The sequence below is a fragment of the Bombina bombina genome, chromosome 4, assembly GCF_027579735.1.
Source record: "Bombina bombina isolate aBomBom1 chromosome 4, aBomBom1.pri, whole genome shotgun sequence".
NCBI lineage: Eukaryota > Metazoa > Chordata > Amphibia > Anura > Bombinatoridae > Bombina > Bombina bombina.
The window spans coordinates 106,840,049-106,864,492 of record NC_069502.1 but is presented as its reverse complement, the minus strand read 5'-3'; the positions used below and the strand labels follow the sequence as shown (position 1 = coordinate 106,864,492).

The following is a 24,444-nucleotide window of genomic DNA, read 5'->3' as shown; positions in this document are numbered from 1 at the left end:
AGAATATCCCACAAGTAATGGATGAATCCGTGGACTGGATACAAGAGAAATTAACATTAAATACACAGTATAACACTTTATTAAATATGAATATTGCATGAATCATCTATTTGACTGTAAAGGGCTCCAATGTATAAATATATATATATATATATATATATATATATATATATATATATATATATATATATTTACATATGTACGTATGTGTTTATTTGTGTATAGATGTCTGTAAATACATACATAAACATATTTAGAGTTAAATCCCTTTGCCTGCTTTTTTTTTTCTCTAACAACTGAGAACTCATAACTTTGAGCCCTTTTTGGGCAATATTTTTTCGTAATCATTTTTATTAGAAAGTGTTATTATGAGTGTCACTGTACTTTTCAATGTATTTTTGATGTGTTTTGTGACACTTTTTTGTTTTGCAAAACAGTTAACCAGAGCTGAGGTTGCACTATCCCAATGTGCGTTAACTTCAATTACGCTCAAGCGATCGTGTTTACTTTCAACTTGCAATAAGAGTGCTTCATCCGACACACACAAACAGTTGCGATAAACCCAATATCACTTGCATGTAACGGTTAGCGTGCCACTCGTAATCTAGTCCATAATATTTTTAAAATTACACATATCCACGGTTAAAATAAAAATAGTAAAAGTAATTAATTATATTAATTGTGTGTTTTTTAATGTTTACAAAACTTTCAATCTTAATCTCTGATCCCATTTATTAACATATTCTAAAAGCGAGGCACAGCACACATGAAATACGGCTTAGGCCCCCTGGTAAGTCCAAGCGCAGGGGAAAAATCAACATCTGAAACACCTGGAGGAAGCTGAAATGTGAATTTTTGCAGCAGCCTTGTGAAGAACAGGAAAATCTCCATTTTGGCAAAATTTTCTCCAACGCATGCTCTCCGACCTACAAAATAATAGCAATAATAACAATAATAATATTGTGTGTATATATCATTTTACCCTTCATGTTTTTATTTAAAAAATACGTTAAACAGTCAAAATTAAACTTTCATGATTCAGATAGAACACGTATTTTTAAATAACTGTCCTATATACTTCTATATCTAATTTGCATAGTTCCCTTTGTATCCTATGTTTAAAAGCATAACTAGGTAGGCTCAAAATCAGCTGTTTATTGGTGGCTGCGCATACTGTACATGCCTCTTGTTATTGGTTCATCCAACACAGCTTGCTCCTTCAAAGGATACCAAAAGAATGAAAAAAAATTGTATGATTGTAAACTGGAAAGTTGTTTAAAGCAATATGCTCTATCTGAATCATGAAAGAATAATGTTGGGTTGTACGTCCCTTCAAGGGCTGTCAAATGTATATTTTGCTTGATATATAAATGAACCAAAGTCTATAAAAGAGTCATCAGTGAGAATGGATTTTTTCCCTTTTTTTAATATATGCATTTTCAGAGGTGTTGCATTCCATGCTTTAAAAGAAGGTGTAAGTTATTCAGATATGCTGTGAAATAACTGCACTTATTGCAGTATTCTGTTATAATTACATATTTTACATCAAAACTAAACTAAAAATGTGATCCTCAAAATGTTTTATTAATTATAGTAAAATACTGTACAAGTGCAATGTACATGCAGAATGAAGTTTGAGTGCATACAGCTTACTTATATGCTGAAATCTGCTAATCTAGCCACATTATAAAGTAATTGCTTAGATCAGTGCAGGAGTTGATTTATATCTGGTCTCTGATTTGCTTTAGGAAAGGAAATGAGGCAAACATACACAGCATGCTTGGTGGTTCACTAGTCTGCTCTTAGATTTTTGTATTATAATTTTTATATAACTGCTTTACAAGCATTTATTTTGTATAAAGACATTTTGTGATGTGTTGTTTAATTGCCAATATTACAAATATAAAAAAGACACAAATTGTATATCCCTTTAACAGTCAAGCCTCTGAATGGTCTAATCCATTATTTTCTGAATTATAGAGCAATATGGGTGTACCTTATTAAAAAAAATAGACATCAACATTTAAAAGAAATAATTAGTAGCTGAAATGTACCCTTTATACCTCCTAGGAAATATAGAATTAAGTGAAGACAAGTCCTTGGTTTTTTAACTATTATTCCCAAGTTGATTATCTCAGATGAAAATCCCATATATTTTGGGTTTGAAGGTAGAATGAGGGGCAGAGAGGTAGATTTGAGCTGGGTGTCTAAAAAGGTGAAAAGAAGTAGAGTGGTGAACCCCTGGACAGAAGATCTGAGGTGAGAGATAATAATATAAGTCTTTGTTACAAGCTTGCTTGTTGGTGTTAGGTGACAGATATGTTTCTAGGTAATTTAGCTAGAGTGACAAGTCATAAATAAATTTATATTGCTCTCCTTTTCTTTATTTGTGAGCTTGTCATTGGTAATTTTTATAGCTGTCTACACTTAGCAGACATCTGTAACTGTTAAGAAGTTAAACATCTGTAATTGCAAGATATATATATATATTGTTCCTCACATATCTTTAAGAGGATTTTGAAGATAGTGGACACCATGGGGTAGATTTATCAAATGTCCGCCCGACATTGCTAAAGGGGGTGTCAATCATCCGATCAGATACAATCAGGATGATTGCAGTCCGCCACCTCAGAGTTGGCAGATGAATTAAGTTAACTTAAGTTTCAGGTGGACCTGAAACTTCGGGGGTAGACTGCAGCATCTGCCACATGATAAATCTATTGAGAACCTGTTTGCACGGCTTTACAATAAACAGGCAACAGACCATTACACACCTGCTTGAGTGTGTATTGCCACCCCTTTCTCTTGTGCAACCAATCGCATTAGAGAAGAGCCTGTCAATCACCCCAAGTGAGTGGTTTCGGGGTGATTTCAGTCCGCATACCACTGCTTCTTACATTACCCTAGGGCCCAAAAGCAGTATATGCTGCTTAATACAGGTTGTTTTGCTGGAAGACAATGCATCCTCTAAGTCTAATAGCTCCATGACCATGATGCTGCAGTGTTTAGAAATAATCATAATAATGACTAGAGAGAAGCTCATCATATTATTGTTGTGTAGTTGCAAACTCATCATTGACTGTAGCTTTGCTTTGCAGTTTGTGTGCTCGAAATGTTCTTGTAACATTATTGTGATCTCTTCAAATAAAGTTTGCTATCTTTAGAATGTGATATGTGATCAATAACTAGAGATAAAGTACCATTATTATTGCAAAATGTGTGTGATTTTCTATTTCCCAAACTTTAGCATAAATCTTTGTGTCTCTATGTTTTTGACCTAAATGATGATTCCTCATATGATATCAAAGAATTGTCTTTGTCAACGCATTTCATTTAAAAATATATATATGTATAAGGATGGGCTACATACCTGCTGAAAAAGGTATAAATGCATTGTTTTTTACAAAATTTCCCTCAGAGTCAAGAAAGTGTTGAGGATAAAACTCGTCTGGCTTTTCAAAGTAATCCTTATCTTTTAATGCAGATGCCAACATAAGAAGAACGTTGGTTCCCTATAAAAAAGAAATGACATAAATGAGCACGTAACAACGTTTTACTTTTTAATATAATGAAAGATGATTGTCTGTTTTATAAAGATATCAACATGGCTGGACAAATATCTATACAGTTTTTGGCCCACATTTAAGAAAGACCGGGCAGATAGGAGCCTACATCTTCTCCCCTAACCATGCGGCATTACGTCTAGCGGGCAGCAATCTGCTGCCTGCATTTACCATTGCACACCATCGCAAGTGTGCAACCTGACCCCTGCTCATGCTCAGCCATTTGCATGCGACCAGGGGCTGTCGGAAATGTCCCAGGGGATCATAATAGTAATGTGTAAAGAAGCAGCTGTATAATGACAGCTACTCCTTAAAAAGACAGTCTAGTCAAAATTAAACTTTCATGATTCAGATAGGATATGCAATTTTAAACAGCTTTCCAATTTACTTTTAGCATATCATTTGCTTTGTTCATTTGGTATTCTTTGCTGCAAGCTAAACCTATGTAGACACAGATTTTGAAACTGTTAAAAACCGCTTCCTATCTCAGTGCATTTTGACAGTTTTTCACAGTTAGATAGAGCTAGTTCATTTGTGTCATATAGATAAAAATTGTGCTCACTCCTGTGGAGTTATTTAAGAGTCAGCACTAAATAAACGTATTAACCCCTAAACCTCTGGCCTCCCACATCACTACCACTAACTAAACCTATTAACCCCTAAACCGCCAGCCCCCACATCACCATAAACTAAATTAAGCTATTAACCCCTAAACCTAACAAGCCGCTAACTTTACATTAAAATTACAACATCCCTATCTTATAATATATTTAAACTTACCTGTAGAATTAAATTAAACTATATTAAACAATTAACCTACCCTAACTATTATACTAAAATTACATTAAACTACCAATTAAATTAACTATATTACATATTAAAAAACCTTAACCCTACTCAAATTATTTAAATCTACAATTAAAAATTACTAAATGACAAAAAAAAAAACAACCACCACAGTATAAAAAAACAAAAAAACAAAACGAATTACACCTAATCTAATAGCCCTATCAAAATAAAAAAGCCCCCCCCAAAATAACCCCCCCCCCCAGCCTACAATAAACTACCAATGGCCCATAAAAGGGCCTTTTGCCCCAAAGAAATCAGCTCTTACCTGTAAAAGCTCTCATCCTATTGGCTGATTGGAACAGCCAATAGGATGCGAGCTGCTCAAATCCTTTTGGCTGATTGGAACAGCCAATAGGATTTTAGCAGCTCTAATCCTATTGGCTGATTGGAACCTATCAACCAATAGGAATGCAAGGGATGCCATCTTGGATGATGTCACTTACATTCAAGTTCCAGTTTACGGCGGAGACCGTATTGAAGAGAAGCTCTTCGCTAGATGTCTTCAGGATGGACCCGCTCCGCGCCGGATGAAGATAGAAGAGGCTGCATGGATGAAGACTTCACCGGATGAATGAAGATAGAAGAGGCCAACCAGATGAAGACTTCTTGAAGCCCTGATGAAGACTTCTTGCCGGCTGGATGGATCCTTCAAGCGGAACTTCAAAAACTGTAAGTGGATCATCGGGGGTTAGTGTTACATTTATTTAAGGGTTTTTTGGGTGGGTTTTATTTTTAGAGTAGGGTCTGGGCAGGTAAAAAGAGCAAAATGCCCTTTTAAGGGCAATGCCCATAAAAATGCCCTTTTCAGGGCAATGGGGAGCTTAGGTTTTTTTATATAGGCTTTTTATTTGGGGGGGGTTGGTTGGTTGGGTGGTGGGTTTTACTGTTGGGGGGTGTTTGTATTTTTTTTTACAGGTACAAGAGCTGATTTCTTTGGGGCAATGCCCCGCAAAAGGCCCTTTTAAGGGTCATTGGTAGTTTATTGTAGGCTAGGGTTTTTTTTATTTTGGGGGAGATTTTTTATTTTGATAGGGCTATTAGATTAGGTGTAATTCGTTTTTATTTTTGATACTGTGTTTTTATTTCTGTAATTTAGTGTTTATTATTTTTTGTAACTTAGCGTTTATTTTTTTGTAATTTAGTAATTTTAATGTAGATTTAAATAATTTGAGTAGGGTTGAGGGTTTCTTAATATGTAATATAGTTAATTTAATTGGTAGTTTAATATAATTTTAGTATAATAGTTAGGGTATGTTAATTAATAGTTTAATATAGTTTAATTCTACAGGTAAGTTTAAATTTATCATAAGATAGGGATGTTAGGTTTAGGGGTTAATAGTTTAATTTAGTTTATGGCGATGTGGGGGGCTGGCGGTTTAGGGGTTAATAGGTTTAGTTAATGGTAGTGATGTGGGAGGCCAGAGGTTTAGGGGTTAATACGTTTATTTAGGTTGCGGAGGGGTCCAGGAGCGGCGGGATAGGGGATAATAACTTTATATAGGTTGCGGCGGGGTCCGGGTGCGGTGGGATAGGGGTTAATAAATTTATTTATGTTGCGGCGATGTCAGGGGCAGCAGATTAGGGGTGTTTAGACTCGGGGCTTATGTTAGGGTGTTAGGTGTAAACGTAACTGGTTTTCAAATTTCAACCATAGAAATCAATGGGATATCTGGCAGCATCGAACATAAGCTTTCACTGCTTTTAGACTCCCATTGATTCCTATGGCATCCGAGGCCTCCAGGGTGGCGGATTGAAAACCAGGTACGCTGGGCCGGAATAGTCGCAAGCGTACCTGTTAACTATTTGATAACTTTGAAAAAGTGTCAAATAGAGCCGAATTTGTATTCAGAACATCTGTAATGACGTAAGCATCGATCTGTGTCGGATTGAGACCGGCGGATCGTATGTTACGTCACAGATTTCAACTTTTGCTGGTCTGTAGGCTTTGATAACTAGGTTGGATCAAGCTCGCCACAATTACCCTGCGGAATTCCAGCGTATTTGCGGTTGATGGCTTGATAAATATCCCCCCTAGGCTCACTCTGGGCTCTGAAGTGCATTTCAGAGCTACATAAATAGATCTCTTAGTTTGTTTACAGTATGTCTGTACATACTTATTTAGCCAGTAAAGTCCCATAGCATCTTTCATATAAAAAAAACTATACATTTAGCGCTAGATTAAGTGGAGCGGTATTTAGCGATCCTGCTTTAGTGCTAATAATGCTTAAAATAAACTTGTATCCCATGCTCGTGTTACAAATTAAAAGTAAAAAGTTAGCGAGCGAGAGAAAACTAATGTGTTATAACTATAGGACTTCAGATATCATGACCGCATTAACTTCTTCTTCCCATAAAGTTAAATGGTAAATGAAGAGACCAACTTAAAAAAAAATAACAGCTATCACTTGCGCGCTAACCCGGCAATGTTTATTCAGTTACCACTTATTGTGTAAAAAATGTTCTGCAAAATGGTAACTACAGATACAAATAGAGCTAAATATTAAAAATGTAAACTATGCAGAAAAAAGATACACAATGCTATAAACAATAAGCTTACACATTGTTTGTTTCTTTTGTGATTGTTGTTATTTTACACGTGTATTTTGCAGTTTTGATTTATTACTGTGTTGCAATATATTAAAGGGACATTGTACACTGGATTTTTCTTTGCAAAAATGTTTTGTAGATGATTCATTTATATAGGTTTTATGTAGGCCATCTGGGAGTGTTTTTGTAAAATGTATAGTTTCTCCTGTTAAGTGTAGTCAGTCCACGGGTCATCCATTACTTATGGGATTATATCTCCTCCCTAACAGGAAGTGCAAGAGGATCACCCAAGCAGAGCTGCTATATAGCTCCTCCCCTCTACGTCACACCCAGTCATTTTCTTGCACCTAACTAATAGATAGGACGTGTGAGAGGACTGTGGTTGTTATACTTAGTTTTTATTTCTTCAATCAAAAGTTTGTTATTTTAAACAGCACCGGAGTGTGTTGTTCTTCTCAGGCAGCATTAGAAGAAGAATCTACCTGAGTTTGTGTATGATCTTAGCGGTCGTAACTAAGATCCATTTGCTGTTCTCGGCCATTCTGGGGAGTGAGGTAACTTCAGAACAGGGGACAGCGGGCAGGGTTCACCTGCAAGGAGGTATGTTGCAGTATATTATTTTCTAAGGAATGGAATTGACTGAGAAAATACTGCTGATACCGATGTAATGTAAGTGCAGCCTTAAATGCAGTAGTAGTGACTGGTATCAGGCTGATATGTATGTATGTTTACACTGAGGTATTTCTAGGGAATGGAACTTCACTAAGAAAATACTGTATACATTTAACTTATATTTGAGCCTCCACTGCAGTGAAAGCGACTAGCAGCAGGCTTATTAATAACATTTCATAATTTTATATTTAAAACGTTTACTGGCATGTTAATCGTTTTTTGTGAGGTACTTGGTGATAAAACTTTATGGGCATTATTTTTCCACATGGCTGTCGTTTGTTTATGAATAAAATCAGTTTACTGAGCTTCCCCACTGTTGTATTATGAGTGGGAGGGGCCTATTTTGGCGCTTTATTGCGCAGTAAAAATTCAGTCACAGTCTTCCTATTTCTTCCTCCATGATCCAGGACGTCTCTACAGAGCCCAGGGGTCTCCAAAACTAGTTTTGAGGGAGGTAATCACTCACAGCAGACCTGTGAGACTGTGCTTTGACTGTGATAAAAACGCTTATATTAAATTGTTATCCGTTTTTGGGTACTAAAGGGTTAATCATCCATTTGCTGGTGGGTGCAATCCTTTGCTAACTTAATGCATTTACTGTGAAAATTTGGTTGCTATAACTAATTTGGTTCATTGTTATTTCAACTGTGACAGTTTTTTTGTGCTTCTTAAAGGCACAGTAACGTTTTTTATATTGCTTGTAAATTTATTTGAAAAGTATTTTCCAAGCTTGCTAGTCTAATTGCTAGTTTGTTTAAACATGTCTGACATAGAGGAATCTCTTTGTGCAATATGTTTAAAGGCCAATGTGGAGCCCAATAGAAATTTGTGTACTAATTGCATTGATGCTACTTTAAATAAAAGCCAATCTGTACATGTAAAGAAAATTTCACCAGACAACGAGGGGGAAGTTATGCCGACTAACTCTCCTCACGTGTCAGTACCTTCATCTCCCGCTCAGGAGGTGCGTGATATTGTGGCGCCAAGTACATCAGGGCGGCCCTTACAAATCACTTTGCAAGACATGGCTAATGTTATGACTGAAGTATTATCTAAATTGCCAGAATTTAGGGGTAAACGCGACCACTCTGGGGTGAGAACAGAGTGCGCTGATAATAATAGAGCCATGTCTGATACTGCGTCACAATTTGCAGAACATGAGGACGGAGAGCTTCATTCTGTGGGTGACGGATCTGATCCATGTAAACTGGACTCAGACATTTCAAATTTTAAATTTAAGCTTGAGAACCTCCGTGTATTACTAGGGGAGGTATTAGCGGCTCTGAATGATTGTAACACGGTTGCAATTCCAGAGAAAATATGTAGGATGGATAAATATTTTGCGGTACCGACGTGTACTGACGTTTTTCCTATACCTAAAAGGCTTACAGAAATTTTTAACAAGGAGTGGGATAGACCCGGTGTGCCTTTTTCACCCCCTCCTATATTTAGAATAATGTTTCCAATAGACGCCACCACACGGGACTTATGGCAGACGGTCCCTAAGGTGGAGGGAGCAGTTTCTACTCTGGCTAAGCGCACCACTATCCCGGTGGAGGATAGCTGTGCTTTTTCAGATCCAATGGATAAAAAGTTAGAGGGTTACCTTAAGAAAATGTTTGTTCAACAAGGTTTTATATTACAAACCCTTGCATGCATTGCGCCTGTCACGGCTGCGGCGGCATTCTGGTTTGAGTCTCTGGAAGAGACCATTAGCTCAGCTCCATTGGATGAGATTATAGACAAGCTTAGAGTCCTTAAGCTAGCTAATTCATTTATTTCTGATGCCGTAGTACACTTAACTAAGCTTACGGCTAAGAACTCCGGATTCGCCATTCAAGTGCGCAGAGCGCTGTGGCTTAAATCCTGGTCAGCCGATGTGACTTCTAAATCTAAATTGCTTAACATACCTTTCAAAGGGCAAACATTATTCGGGCCCGGTTTGAAAGAAATTATCGCTGACATTACTGGAGGTAAGGGCCATGCCCTGCCTCAAGACAGAGCCAAACCAAGGGCTAAACAGACTAATTTTCGTGCCTTTCGTAACTTCAAGGCAGGAGCAGCATCAACTTCCTCCGCCCCAAAACAGGAAGGAACTGTTGCTCGCTACAGACAGGGCTGGAAACCTAACCAGTCCTGGAACAAGGGCAAGCAGGCCAGAAAGTCTACTGCCGCCCCTAAGACAGCATGAAGTGAGGGCCCCCGATCCGGAAACGGATCTAGTGGGGGGCAGACTTTCTCTCTTCGCCCAGGCTTGGGCAAGAGATGTCCAGGATCCCTGGGTGTTAGAGATCATATCTCAGGGATATCTTCTGGACTTCAAAGCTTCTCCTCCAAAAGGGAGATTTCATCTTTCAAGGTTGTCAGCAAACCAGATAAAGAAAGAGGCATTTCTATGCTGTGTACAAGACCTTTTAATAATGGGAGTGATCCACCCAGTTCCACAGTCGGAACAGGGACAAGGGTTTTACTCAAATCTGTTTGTGGTTCCCAAAAAAGAGGGAACCTTCAGACCAATCTTGGACTTAAAGATCCTAAACAAATTCCTAAGAGTTCCATCGTTCAAAATGGAAACTATTCAGACAATCTTACCTATGATCCAAAAGGGTCAGTACATGACCACAGTGGATTTAAAGGATGCCTACCTTCACATACCGATTCACAAAGATCATTATCGGTACCTAATGTTTGCCTTCCTAAACAGGCATTACCAGTTTGTAGCTCTTCCCTTCGGGTTAGCTACGGCTCCAAGAATCTTTACAAAGGTTCTGGGCTCTCTTCTGGCGGTACTAAGACCGCGAGGAATATCGGTAGCTCCGTACCTAGACGACATTCTGATACAAGCGTCAAGTTTCCAAACTGCCAAGTCTCATACAGAGTTAGTTCTGGCATTTCTAAGGTCGCATGGGTGGAAGGTGAACGTAGAAAAGAGTTCTCTATTGCCACTCACAAGAGTTCCCTTCTTGGGGACTCTTATAGATTCTGTAGAAATGAAAATTTACCTGACAAAGGACAGGTTAACAAAACTTCTAAATGCTTGCTGTGTCCTTCATTCCATTCAACACCCGTCAGTGGCTCAATGCATGGAGGTAATCGGCTTAATGGTAGCGGCAATGGACATAGTACCTTTTGCACGCCTGCATCTCAGACCACTGCAATTGTGCATGCTAAGTCAGTGGAATGGGGATTACTCAGATTTGTCCCCTATGCTGAATCTGGATCAAGAGACCAGAGATTCTCTTCTATGGTGGCTTTCTCGGCCACATCTGTCCAGGGGGATGCCCTTCAGCAGGCCAGATTGGACGATTGTAACAACAGACGCCAGCCTGCTAGGTTGGGGCGCTGTCTGGAATTCCCTGAAGGTTCAGGGATCATGGACTCAGGAGGAGAAACTCCTTCCAATAAACATTCTGGAATTAAGAGCGGTTTTCAATACTCTTCTGGCTTGGCCTCAGTTAGCAACTCTGAGGTTCATCAGGTTCCAGTCGGACAACATCACAACTGTGGCTTACATCAACCATCAGGGAGGGACAAGGAGTTCCCTAGCGATGATGGAAGTCTCAAAGATAATTCGCTGGGCAGAGTCTCACTCTTGCCACCTGTCAGCGATCCACATCCCAGGCGTGGAGAACTGGGAGGCGGATTTCCTAAGTCGCCAGACTTTTCATCCGGGGGAGTGGGAACTTCATCCGGAGGTATTTGCCCAACTGCTTCGGCGTTGGGGCAAACCAGATCTGGATCTCATGGCGTCTCGCCAGAACTCCAAGCTTCCTTGTTACGGATCCAGGTCCAGGGACCCGGGAGCGGTACTGATAGATGCTCTGACAGCACCTTGGGTCTTCAACATGGCTTATGTGTTTCCACCCTTCCCGATGCTTCCTCGATTGATTGCCAGGATCAAACAGGAGAGAGCATCGGTGATTCTAATAGCGCCTGCGTGGCCACGCAGGACCTGGTATGCAGATCTAGTGGACATGTCGTCCTGTCCACCATGGTCTCTGCCTCTGAGACAGGACCTTCTGATTCAGGGTCCTTTCAAACATCCAAATCTAATTTCTCTGAGGCTGACTGCATGGAGATTGAACGCTTGATTCTATCAAAGCGTGGATTCTCGGAGTCAGTGATTAATACCTTAATACAGGCTAGGAAACCTGTTACCAGGAAAATTTACCATAAAATATGGCGTAAATACTTGCATTGGTGCGAATCCAAGAGTTACTCATGGAGTAAGGTTAGGATTCCTAGGATATTGTCTTTTCTACAAGAAGGTTTAGAAAAGGGTTTATCTGCTAGTTCGTTAAAGGGACAGATCTCAGCTCTGTCCATCCTTTTACACAAGCGTCTGTCAGAAGTTCTAGATGTTCAGGCTTTTTGTCAGGCTTTGGCCAGGATTAAGCCTGTGTTTAAAACTGTTGCTCCGCCGTGGAGCTTAAACTTAGTTCTTAACGTTTTACAGGGTGTTCCGTTTGAACCCCTTCATTCCATTGATATCAAACTGTTATCTTGGAAAGTTCTGTTTTTAATGGCTATTTCCTCGGCTCGAAGAGTCTCTGAGTTATCGGCCTTACATTGTGATTCTCCTTATCTGATTTTTCATTCAGACAAGGTAGTTCTGCGTACTAAACCTGGGTTCTTACCTAAGGTAGTCACTAACAGGAATATCAATCAAGAGATTGTTGTTCCATCATTGTGCCCTAATCCTTCTTCAAAGAAGGAACGACTTTTGCATAATCTGGACGTGGTCCGTGCCCTGAAATTTTATTTGCAGGCAACTAAAGATTTTCGCCAAACTTCTTCCCTGTTTGTTGTTTATTCTGGACAGAGGAGAGGTCAAAAAGCTTCGGCTACCTCTCTCTCTTTCTGGCTTCGTAGCATAATACGTTTAGCCTATGAGACTGCTGGACAGCAGCCTCCTGAAAGAATTACAGCTCATTCTACTAGAGCTGTGGCTTCCACTTGGGCTTTTAAGAATGAGGCCTCTGTCGAACAGATTTGCAAGGCTGCAACTTGGTCTTCGCTTCACACTTTTTCGAAATTTTACAAATTTGACACTTTTGTTTCTTCGGAGGCTGTTTTTGGGAGAAAGGTTCTACAGGCAGTGGTTCCTTCCGTGTAAAGAGCCTGCCTGTCCCTCCCGTTATCCGTGTACTTTTAGCTTTGGTATTGGTATCCCATAAGTAATGGATGACCCGTGGACTGACTACACTTAACAGGAGAAAACATAATTTATGCTTACCTGATAAATTCCTTTCTCCTGTAGTGTAGTCAGTCCACGGCCCGCCCTGTTTTTACGGCAGGTCTAAATTTTAAATTAAACTCCAGTCACCACTGAACCCTATAGTTTCTCCTTTCTCGTTTGGTTTCGGTCGAATGACTGGGTGTGACGTAGAGGGGAGGAGCTATATAGCAGCTCTGCTTGGGTGATCCTCTTGCACTTCCTGTTAGGGAGGAGATATAATCCCATAAGTAATGGATGACCCGTGGACTGACTACACTACAGGAGAAAGGAATTTATCAGGTAAGCATAAATTATGTTTTTGCTTATTTTTAAATAACATTGTGCTGATTTGCAGACTCCTAACCCAGCCCCAAATTTTTAGATGTATACTGATGTCTACAGCATGATAAATAGATCTCAAGCTAACATTTGCTTTCTTAAATTCTTTGAGGGACCTCAAAGTACTGATGGATAGCCCATTGTATGAAGGCATTATATAAAGGCATTTGCACAAAAAATGTTTTCGATGTTAAAATTGCCACTTATGCAATCTCACATTTCTATTGGTTTTCATATGCTGTGTAGCTGAACATATAAATGCCCATTTAATACATTTAAATATTAAACTTCCAAGATTAACCAATAGTGAAGGATTAAAAAACAGATATGATTATATCCTTAAAGGGACATTGAACCCATTTTTTTTCCTTTCATGATTCAGATAGAGAATACCATTTTAAACAACTTTTTAAATTTACTTCTATTATCTGATTTGCTTCATTTTTTATAGTCTTTCCTAAAAAGCATATCTAGATAGGCTCAGTAGCTTCTGATTGGTGGCTGCACATAGATGCCTCATATGATTGGCTCACCCGTGTGCATTGCTATTTCTTTAAAGTGATGGTAAATTCACCTCACTAACTTTAGGTATATTGAAAGCTTTTGTAATTATAAGCATATCAATGTGTTTATATTCTTCAACATTGAATACAATTTTTGTAAAACTCAGTTTTTGTGAGGCTCCGTTATCTGCTTTAATGCAGCCTCTGTCACAGATTTTCGTATTTTGGTATTTGACAGGCAGCTCTTTCAGCCAATAGGATCCTCACCATGCACCCGTGTTTGTAACTATTAGCTGACTCAGCCTTGAATTGCAACTGCACACGCGCAGCATGCTACACTATTTGCGCAAAAGAAACAGTGAGGCTGCTTACTGTAAACAGGTAATCTAGCATAGCGTGCTGCGCGTGCACAGTTGCAGTTCAAGGCTGAGTCAGCTAATAGTTACAAGCACGGGAGTGTGCTGTGAGTTAATTACATACATCAATAAGCTTATAATTACAAGAGCTTTCAATATACCTAAAGTTAGTGAGGTGAAGTTACCATCACTTTAACTATGGATATCTAAAGAATGAAGCAAATTAAAAAATAGAAGTAAATTGGAATGTTGCTTAAAATTATATTCTCTGTCTGAATTATGAAATACATTTTTTGGGTTTAATGTCCCTTTAATTAATCTAGACTATTGTATATTTAGTAAATGTAAAATTGCATCACTGTGTCTGGTCTATGCACAAAAACATCCTGAAATAATGTGAAAATAAAACCTAAGAGACCAGTTTTTATCAAGCCCTGTGTGATGAGTCACAAGAGCTTTTTCCAGAGTACAATTCTTAACCATGAACTTGCAATACAAGTACTAGTTTCTGCTTGGCGCTTGTCATTGAAGTTATAAGAAGCAGTATTTATCTTTTGCTCACACAAGTGAGCTTGCAATATTTTTTAACATTTGTCTTGTAAGGTGCGCACACATTTTAGTCTTGGTCAAAAATTGCAGAGGTTAATTTATTTGCACACAGTGCTAAAAAAAATAGAGGGAACATTGTTTGGGGCATTATGGATATACTGGGCATGTGTGTAGTATGAGTAATGTACAAGCATTATACTGTAAAATTGATCGTTATAGATATTTTTTAACTTTAATGTGAAAAATATAAATGTGTTTTTAAATATTTTCAGAAAGAGAAGCACTCTATCTGGAAAAAACAACAGCTTGGGCTCAGTAGCTTGAGTTACAACATTAGAACAGCCTCTTTTAGCCTAAATGTGCTTTTCAAAGAGGAGAAAGAAAGTATATCAGTCATATCAAATAGCAAGGTTAGTCCAGCATGGAAATACCAGGTAACTCTCCTCTGAACAAGAAACATGGCAACAAAGACAATCATTTTTGGCATTCTGTGTGCCTTGTCAGTGAAGTGCAGCCATACCCCTCTAAGCACATTGGACAAGTAGTCAAGGTCTGTGTCATGAATACCCCATGATTTAGATGCTAAGGAGTTGATTTTCTTTAGCCTGTGTGCTAAAAACATTTGCTTTTTCAAGAAGAACTGTGTTGTGTTTTCGTGTTAATGAGTTTTCCCTTTGATCAGCCAGAACCCCTAATAAATAAGCTTGTAAGATGCAAAAGACAACTTTATTGCCCCAAACTGTCAGCAAAGGGATTGATGAAACACAGGGTCTTTTTCAAAGAACTAACATGGTGTCATTGACAAGACAGCCAACCTTGCAAATTAGTGATTTTATAAGTAATAATACCTCAGAAACATAAAGAATGCAATATATATGGTGTTTGGTATCAAAATACTCCTCGCAACATCACTAAAGATTACCTTTCTGTGTATATGAAATAGATGTACATAGCAGAAGTTATAAAGTGTTCTATAATTTCAGCCAAATACTCAGGACTTTATTGTCTGTTGCAAAAGAGAGGGGTTTCCTAGCCCTCTGGAAAGAGGGTGGGTCAAGCAATTTGATATCATGGAAAGTATAACATTTTGTGTTTAAAAATTCAAGTTGTTCATTCTTCATGGGAGGCTGTATACTACAGAGTGAGTGACCAAATTTTCCTGCCATCTCCCTGGCACAGACAACTAAAAGCTAGTAAAGTATAAGGTTTCTGTTAGTTATTTTTCCTTTTTATTTTTAAAACTGTTTGCTTGTGTATAATTCTAATTGTTAATAATTCACTGTGCATAAATATTACGTTTTTGCCTTTGTCTAATATTTGAACCTCATTACTAAAAGAGACTGGTAGTATTATTACTGTGATTTTAGGTTTTTTGCTAAATTGTATTCTGGAATTTAACTTGTTAGCTTGGGTTTTCCTTTAGATTTAGTTTAGTTTGGGTAGCAGTAAAAAAGGAATTTGGGCATGTTTCTAAGTCTAGGACAGACTAGAGAGTGTTGTTAACCCTTGAACCCACTGAACTGAGTCACAGGCTTGCCTGGAGTGGCTAGACTGTGACAGATTAGTGACAGTAGAAAGAGTCTGTTAGCCCTTTCTGTGCCAAACAAGTGACTGGCGCAGGGTTGGTTAACCCTGGTCATCACAGTCTTGTTCCCCATTGCCCTTAAGGAGATTTCCCCAGGATCATAATACAAATGCATACAAAAATATAAGTGCTCTAACAGGAACAAACAACAGCTAGTAGCTTGTTCTATGGCAAGAGCAGCCTCTTTTAGTCCAATTGTGCTCTTCACAGAGGAGAAGTTTATCAGTCTGATCCCGCCTAGCAAGGTCAGCCCAGACTGAAATACCAGGTAATACTTTTCTGAACAAGAAACATGGACACCCCAGATGATCCTTTTGGCCTTCTGTGGGCTTCGTCAGTGAGGTGCACCCAAATATCTCTAAGCACATTGATGGGGGAACCCAGACATGGACTCTTTACGCAACCCTAGGGAGACTTCCCCAGGGTCATAATAAAAATGCATACAGAAAGAGAAATTCTCTACCAGGAATGAACAGCCTCCTCCCTCTTGCCTCAAAGCTTCTCGAAAAACTAGTATATGCACACCTATCCTATTTCCTTACATTAAATTCCCTCCTTGACGCAATGCAATCTGGATTTCGTCCCCATCACTCCACAGAGACAGTAATCGTTAAGGTTACCAGCAACCTACTTAGAGCAAAATCAAAAGGCCACTTCTCTCTGCTTATCCTCCTTCATCTGTCCACAGCCTTTGATACTGTTGACCACCCTCTTTTGCTCCAAAACCTCCAATCCTTTGGCATCTGTGACACAGTCCTCTCGTGGTTCTCTTCCTACCTGTCAAACCCTACCTTTAGTGTAGCCTTCTCTGGGGCCTCCTCTGCCCTGTCACCACTTTCCGTTGGGGTACCGCAAGGCTCTGTTGCCTACTCTTCTCAATCTACATGTTATCATTAGGTTCCCTAATAGAGTCCCATGGTTTCCAATATTATTTGTATGCCGACGACACCCAAATCTACTTCTCTGCACCAGACCTATCTCCTTCCTTGCTAACCCGTGCCACTGTCTTGCTCACATCTCTTCCTGGATGTCCTCTCACTACCTCAAGCTAAATCTCTCCAAAACTGAGATCCTCATTTTCCTCCCTTCTTCCAAAATCTCCACCCCCCAATCTCTCTATAACTGTCGACAACTCAATCATTACCCCTACCCCACATGCCCAATGTCTCTGGGTCACATTTGACTCAGATCTTTTTTTCACTCCTCACATTCAGTCCTTGGCTAAAGCCTGCCGCTTTTACCTTAAAAACATCTCTAAAATTAGACATTTCCTTACACAAGACACAACTAAGATTTAATCCACTCTCTCATCCTTTCTCGCCTCGATTACTGCAACTCTGTACTCTCTGGTCTCCCCAGCTGCTTCCTAGCTCCTTTAAAATCCATAATAAATGCCTCTGCCAGGTTCATCTTCCTTACACGTTGCTCTTCATCTGCTGCACCTCTCAGCCAATCCCTTCACTGGCTTCCTCTTGCCTCTAGGATTAAACACAAAATTCTCACTCCAACATACAAAGCCCTCAACTGCACTGCTTCCCCCTATACCTCAGACCTTGTCTCCAGATACTCTTCCTCCCGTCTCCTTCACTCTGCTCATGACCTCCTACTCTCCTCCTCTCTTGTTACCTCATCACACTCCAGTTTACAGGACTTCTCCAGACTGGCTCCCATCTTCTGGAACTATCTGCCTTGCTCCACAAGACTCTCCCCTAGTTTTGAAAGCTTCAAGCACTCCCTAAAGACTCTTCTGTTTATGGATGCATACAACCTACACTAACCTTTCTTTATACCAGTTCCTCTCCTCTATTGCTATCCCCCTGAACGCCCTTAGTTAGCATGTATGCCTAAGAGTCCAGCTGTTTGTAGATCACCTTCTTAAGAGCTGACTACAACAGTGTGATGCTTGGCGGGGCCCTCTACCCATTTGATCCCTATAATTGTTTTGTTCTACTCTGCCTTTGTTTATAGCACTGCAGAATCTGTTGGCACTCTACAAATAACCGATAATAATAATAGCTTGTTCTATGGTGAGTCAACAGCTAGGAGCAGCCTATTTTAGCCCAATTGTGATTTTAACAGAAGATAACTTTCCTGAAGAATAGCAGTCTTGTGGTCTCCCACCAGGAATACGTATTTACTCAGATGCCCCAAAAGCAAAATAGTCATTTACCCAAATGTTTAGCCTATTAAAGGGACAGTCTACCATAGAATTGTTAGTGTTTTAAAAGATAGATAATCCCTTTATTACCCATTCCCCAGTTTTTCATAACCAACACTGTTAAATTAATACACTTTTTACCTTTGTGATTACCTTAAATCTAAGAACCTTCTTCCAGCCCTCTGATCACATGACTGTGACTGTTTATTATCTATTGTCTTGCAGTTAGCATTGTGTTGGGCTAAATCTTAAATAACTCCCTGTGCCTGTACACAGTGGCCTCTAGTTATCAACGTGTCTACTTTACCTGCCTTCACCGGCCCAATACGCCTGCCTAAGCTCGCCTACCATCGCCACCACGGACCTGAAAAATCTCACCAAAGTGATCAATAAATCTGTCAAAAGCCGCGCACCAAGTGCGGGGTGATAGTTATCACTTATCCGATCTCGCTGCTCTTCGGCTTTTTTACAGCTTTATTGCTAGCCTGTCACTAAACACCCACACTAAACTACACTGTTCTACCCCCTATACCGGCACCCCCGGAGCCCCCCACAACTAAATAAAGTTAGTAACCCCTAAACCGCCGCTCCCGGACACCGCCGCAACTATAATAAATGTATTAACCCCTAAACTGCTGCTCCCGGAGCCCAATGCCACTCTAATAAACTGATTAACCCCTAAACCACCGCTCCCGGAGCCCACCGCCACCTACATTATACCTAGTAACCCCTATCTTGCACCCCCTATACCACCACCACCTATAATAAATTTATTAACCCCTATCCTGCCGATCCCGTACCCCGCCGCAACTAAATAAATTGTTTAACCCCCTAAACCGCCGCTCCCGGACTCCGCCGCCACCTATATTAAACTTATTAACCTCTAATCTTCCCCCCCCTACACCGTCGCCACCTATAATAAATGTATTAACCCCGATCAGTTCCGATCAGCCAATAGAATGTGAGCTCAATCTGATTGGCTGATTGGATCAGCCAATCGGATTGAACTTCAATCTGATTGGCTGATTAAATCAGCCAATCAGATTTTTCCTACCTTAATTCCGATTGGCTGATAGAATCCTATCAGCCAATCAGAATTGAAGGGACGCCATCTTGGATGATGTCACTTAAAGGTACCGACATTCGTCGTTAGTCGTCGTGTAGAAGAGGATGGCTCCGCGTCGGCTCGTCTGAAAATGGCTCCACTCCGGATGGATGAAGATTGAAGACGCGGCTTGGATGAAGACTTCAATCGGATGGAAGACATCTTCAGCGCCCCTTGGATGATGACTTCTGCCGCTGTGGATCTCCTCTTCTGTTCCATCGGTGGTCGGCTGGCTGAAGACGACTCAAGGTAGGGAGATCTTCAGGGGGGTAGTGTTAGGTTTATTTTAAGGGGGGTTTGGGTTAGAGTAGGGGTGTGTGGGTGGTGGGTTTTAATGTTGGGGGGGTTGTATTTTTTTTTTTTACAGGCAAAAGAGCTGTTTTCTTTGGGGCATGCCACGCAAAAGGCCCTTTTAAGGGCTGATAAGGTAATAGAGCTGTTAACTTTTTAATGTAGAATAGGGTAGGGCATTTTTTTATTTTGGGGGGCTTTGTTATTTTATTAGGGGACTTAGATTAGGTGTAAGTAGTTTAAAATTGTTGTAATATTTTTTAAATGTTTGTAACTTATTTTTTTTATTTTTTTAACTTAGCTTTTTTTATTTTTTGTACTTTAGTTAATTTATTTAATTGTAGTTATTTGTAGGTAATTTATTTAATTAATTTAATGATAGTGTAGTGTTAGGTTTAATTGTAACTTAGGTTAGGATTTACAGGTAATTTTGTATTTCTTTTAGCTAGGTAGTTATTAAAAAGTTAATAACTATTTAATAACTATTCTAACTAGCTAAAATAAATACAAAGTTACCTGTAAAATAAATATAAATCCTAAAATAGCTACAATGTAATTATTAATTACATTGTAGCTATCTTAGGGTTTATTTTACATGTAAGTATTTAGTTTTAAATAGGAATAATTTATTAAAGTATAGTGTAGTGTTAGGTGTAATTGTAACTTAGGTTAGTTTTTATTTTACAGGTAAATTTCTCTTTATTTTAACTAGGTAGCTATTAAATAGTTAATAACTATTTAATAGCTATTGTACCTAGTTAAAATAAATTGAAAGTTGCCTGTAAAATAAAAATAAATCCTAAGATAGCTACAATATAATTATTATTTATATTGTAGCTATATTAGGGTTTATTTTAAAGGTAAGTATTTAGTTTTAAATAGGATTAATTTAGTTAATAATAGAAATATTATTTAGATTTATTTAATTAATATTTAAGTTAGGGGGGTGTTAGGGTTAGTGTTAGACTTAGGTTTAGGGGTTAATAATTTTAGTATTATTAGGATAGGGGTTAATAAATTTATTATAGGTGGCGACGGTGTAGGGGGGCAGGATAGGGGTTACTAGGCATAATTTAGTTGGCGGCGGGGTCCGGGAGCGGCGGTTTAGGGGTTAATACATATATTATAGTTGTGGCGGGGACCGGGAGTGGCGGTTTAGGGGTTAACATATTTATTAGAGTGGCGGTGGGCTCTGGGAGCGGCGGTTTATGGGGTAATACATTTATTTAGTTGCGACGGTGTAGGGGGGGACAGATTAGGGGTGTTTAGACTCGGGGTACATGTTAGGGTGCTAGGTGCAGACATCTCCTATAGGAATCAATGGGATATCTGGCAGCAGCGAACATGAACTTTCGCTATGGTCAGACTCCCATTGTTTCCTATGGGATCCGCCGCCTCCAGGGCGGCGGTTTGAAAACCAGGTACGCTGGGCCGGAAAAGTGCCGAGCGTACCTGCTAGTTTTTTGATAACTAGCAAAAGTAGTCAGATTGTGCCGAACTTGTGTGCGGAACATCTGGAGTGACGTAAGAATCGATCTGTGTCGGACTGAGTCCGGCGGATAGAAGCTTACGTCACTATATTCTACTTTTGCCAGTGTCTAGGGCTTGATAACTAAGGCAAATCAACCTCGCCACAAATAAGCTGCGGAATTCTAGCGTATTTGCGGTTGACAGCTTGATAACTAGAGGCCAGTGTTATCTACATGGCCCACGGGTACTTTTTCTCTTTGTGTTGAAAAGGAATTTAAAAAGCATGTGATAAGAGGCAGCCCTCAAGGGTTTATAAATTAGCATATGAGTCTGCCTAGGTTTAGTTTAAACTAAGAATACTTAGAGAAAAAAGCAAATTTGATGATAAAAATAAATTTGAAAGTTGATTAAAATTACATGTCCTATCTGAATAATTAAAGTTTAATTTTGACTAGACTGTCCCTTTAACTACATCTCCCCAAATACAATGAAGAGAATAAAAAAAAAAGATTGACAGTATTTTGCAGCCAATCAGACTTGAAATCCACCTTTTTTGTACTTTAGGCTTCCTGAATTTGTTTTTTGTTATTGTTTTTGTTATTGTTGTTGCAGCAGTAGAGACAACCATTAGTGTAATGTAAGTAAGTAAGTAACCCTTAGGCAGCTGCCTTCTTTACATACAGGAAATATGGCACCAGGGCCATAGAGATGGGGACCCATTTAGCCTTTATCACTATAGCTTACTACTGAGTTACTTTTGGGGGGACCAAAAAAAAAAGTTTACACAAGTTCCCACTTTTGAGTAGGTCCGCTACTGCTGTCTTTATTCATTTAAGTTATATATTAATTATTCCTTCACAAAATATACTCTTCTTGACAATTATGTGTCTATCTTTAGACAATTATCTTCTTTGTTATAGGAATCACATTTTTATATCTATCCTGATGGCTCCAACAAAAGCTTTATTTTTGTTTGTATTTTGTTTGATGAGGAATTAAAGGGACATTCCAGTCAAAATTGAAATGCACAAATTATATATTGGAATAGAAACATATTTACAATATACATATATTTGCAAAATTGCAAATAATAAAAGTTATCATTGAAACATAGCTAGATATTCTCAGTGCATAATCATTTTAAATACTGCAGCTGCTCAAAGTGCCAGTGAGGTTTGCATGATGTCACAAATTGAGTCATTTCCAATATTCAGTTAGAGACACTGAACAAAAAAGCGATACTATACAAGCACTCAGGATTAACCCCTTTCATATATATTGTATGTGTGTGTGTACATTATGGGTGGTTTAAAACACAAAACTTTATTAGAAATAAAATTTAAAAAGTGGGTATTTAAAAACTAAAATGCTAGCAATAAATCAACTTATATCATAGTGCAGTCAAAAGGGTATTATGAATATGGATACCAGGTTATCACTAAATGTTTAAAGTTATAAAGCAGCTCAAGGAAATAACCCAGGTTTAAATAAATCTAAATAGTGAGATATAGTGTAGATAAATATTGTCATTTTCTCATTCTAACTACTAATAGCTCTTTGGATATAGTTAGGCAATTACGTTACAGTGTATAATCTAATTAAAGGGACATGAAACCCACATTTCTTCTGTTATGTGTGATCAGTCCACGGGTCATCATTACTTCTGGGATATTATCTGCTCCCCTACAGGAAGTGCAAGAGGATTCACCCAGCAGAGTTGCTATATAGCTCCTCCCCTCTACGTCACCTCCAGTCATTCTCTTGCACCCAAAGACTAGATAGGAGGTGTGAGAGGACTATGGTGATTATACTTAGTTTTTAGAACTTCAATCAAAAGTTTGTTATTTTACAATAGCACCGGAGCGTGTTATTACCTCTCTGGCAGAGTTTGAAGAAGAATCTACCAGAGTTTTTCTTATGATTTTAACCGGAGTAGTTAAGATCATATTGCTGTTTCTCGGCCATCTGAGGGAGGTAAAAACTTCAGATCAGGGGACAGCGGGCAGTTGAATCTGCATTGAGGTATGTTGCAGTTTTTATTTTCTGAATGGAATTGATGAGAAAATCCTGCCATACCGTTATAATGAACATGTATGTATACTCTACACTTTAGTATTCTGGGGATGGTATTTCACCGGAATTACTCTGTAAAAGTACATTAAACATTTTAATAGGTATTTTTCATGTTAAACGTTTTTGCTGGAATGTAGAATCGTTTGCATTAATGAGGTACTGAGTGAATAAATATTTGGGCATTATTTTTCCACTTGGCAGTTTGCTTGTTTTAATTATGACAGTTTCGTTTCTCTCTCACTGCTGTGTGTGAGAGGGAGGGGCCGTTTTTGGCGCTCTTTGCTACGCATCAAAAATTTCCAGTCAGTTACTCTTGTATTTTCTGCATGATCCGGTTCATCTCTAACAGAACTCAGGGGTCTTCAAACTTCTTTGAAGGGAGGTAGATTCTCTCAGCAGAGCTGTGAGACTTATATAGTGACTGTGATTTAAAACGTTGCTCTGTAATTTTTATGTTTAAAATTTAATTAGTGTTATTTTACTAATGGGAACAAACCTTTGCTAAAAAGTTGTGTTGTTTTTAAAGAGTGATGCTATAACTGTTTTTCAGTTCATTATTTCAACTGTCATTTAATCGTTTAGTGCTTCTTGAGGCACAGTACGTTTTTGTTAAATAAGATTGTAACCGAGTTGCATGTTTATTGCTAGTGTGTTAAACATGTCTGATTCAGAGGAAGATACCTGTGTCATTTGTTCCAATGCCAAGGTGGAGCCCAATAGAAATGTATGTACTAACTGTATTGATGCTACTTTAAATAAAAGCCAATCTGTACAAATTGAACAAATTTCACCAAACAGCGAGGGGAGAGTTATGCCGACTAACTCACCTCACGTGTCAGTACCTGCATCTCCCGCCCGGGAGGTGCGTGATATTATGGCGCCTAGTACATCTGGGCAGCCATTACAGATAACATTACAAGATATGGCTACTGTTATGACTGAAGTTTTGGCTAAATTACCAGAACTAAGAGGCAAGCGTGATCACTCTGGGGTGAGAACAGAGTGCGCTGATAATTCTAGGGCCATGTCTGATACTGCGTCACAGCTTGCAGAGCATGAGGACGGAGAGCTTCATTCTGTAGGTGACGGTTCTGATCCAAGCAGATTGGATTCAGATATTTCAAATTTTAAATTTAAATTGGAAAACCTCCGTGTATTACTAGGGG

At 38.9% G+C, this 24,444-nt stretch overlaps 1 protein-coding gene across 3 annotated transcripts in view; it reads right to left on the bottom strand.

Annotated features, from left to right (window-relative positions):
- Positions 1-670: 670 nt before the first annotated feature.
- LOC128655959 (cytochrome P450 2K6-like) overlaps positions 671-24,444 on the bottom strand; it is a 393,574-nt gene continuing 369,800 nt past the window's right edge. For all 3 annotated transcript variants that reach the window (XM_053709567.1, XM_053709570.1, XM_053709568.1), the window contains 2 exons: positions 3,371-3,512; positions 671-926 (listed from right to left, as the gene is read on the bottom strand). In XM_053709567.1, the coding sequence (XP_053565542.1) occupies positions 745-926; positions 3,371-3,512 (324 nt within the window). In that variant the 3' untranslated portion in view covers positions 671-744. The remainder of the gene's footprint in view (positions 927-3,370; positions 3,513-24,444) is intronic.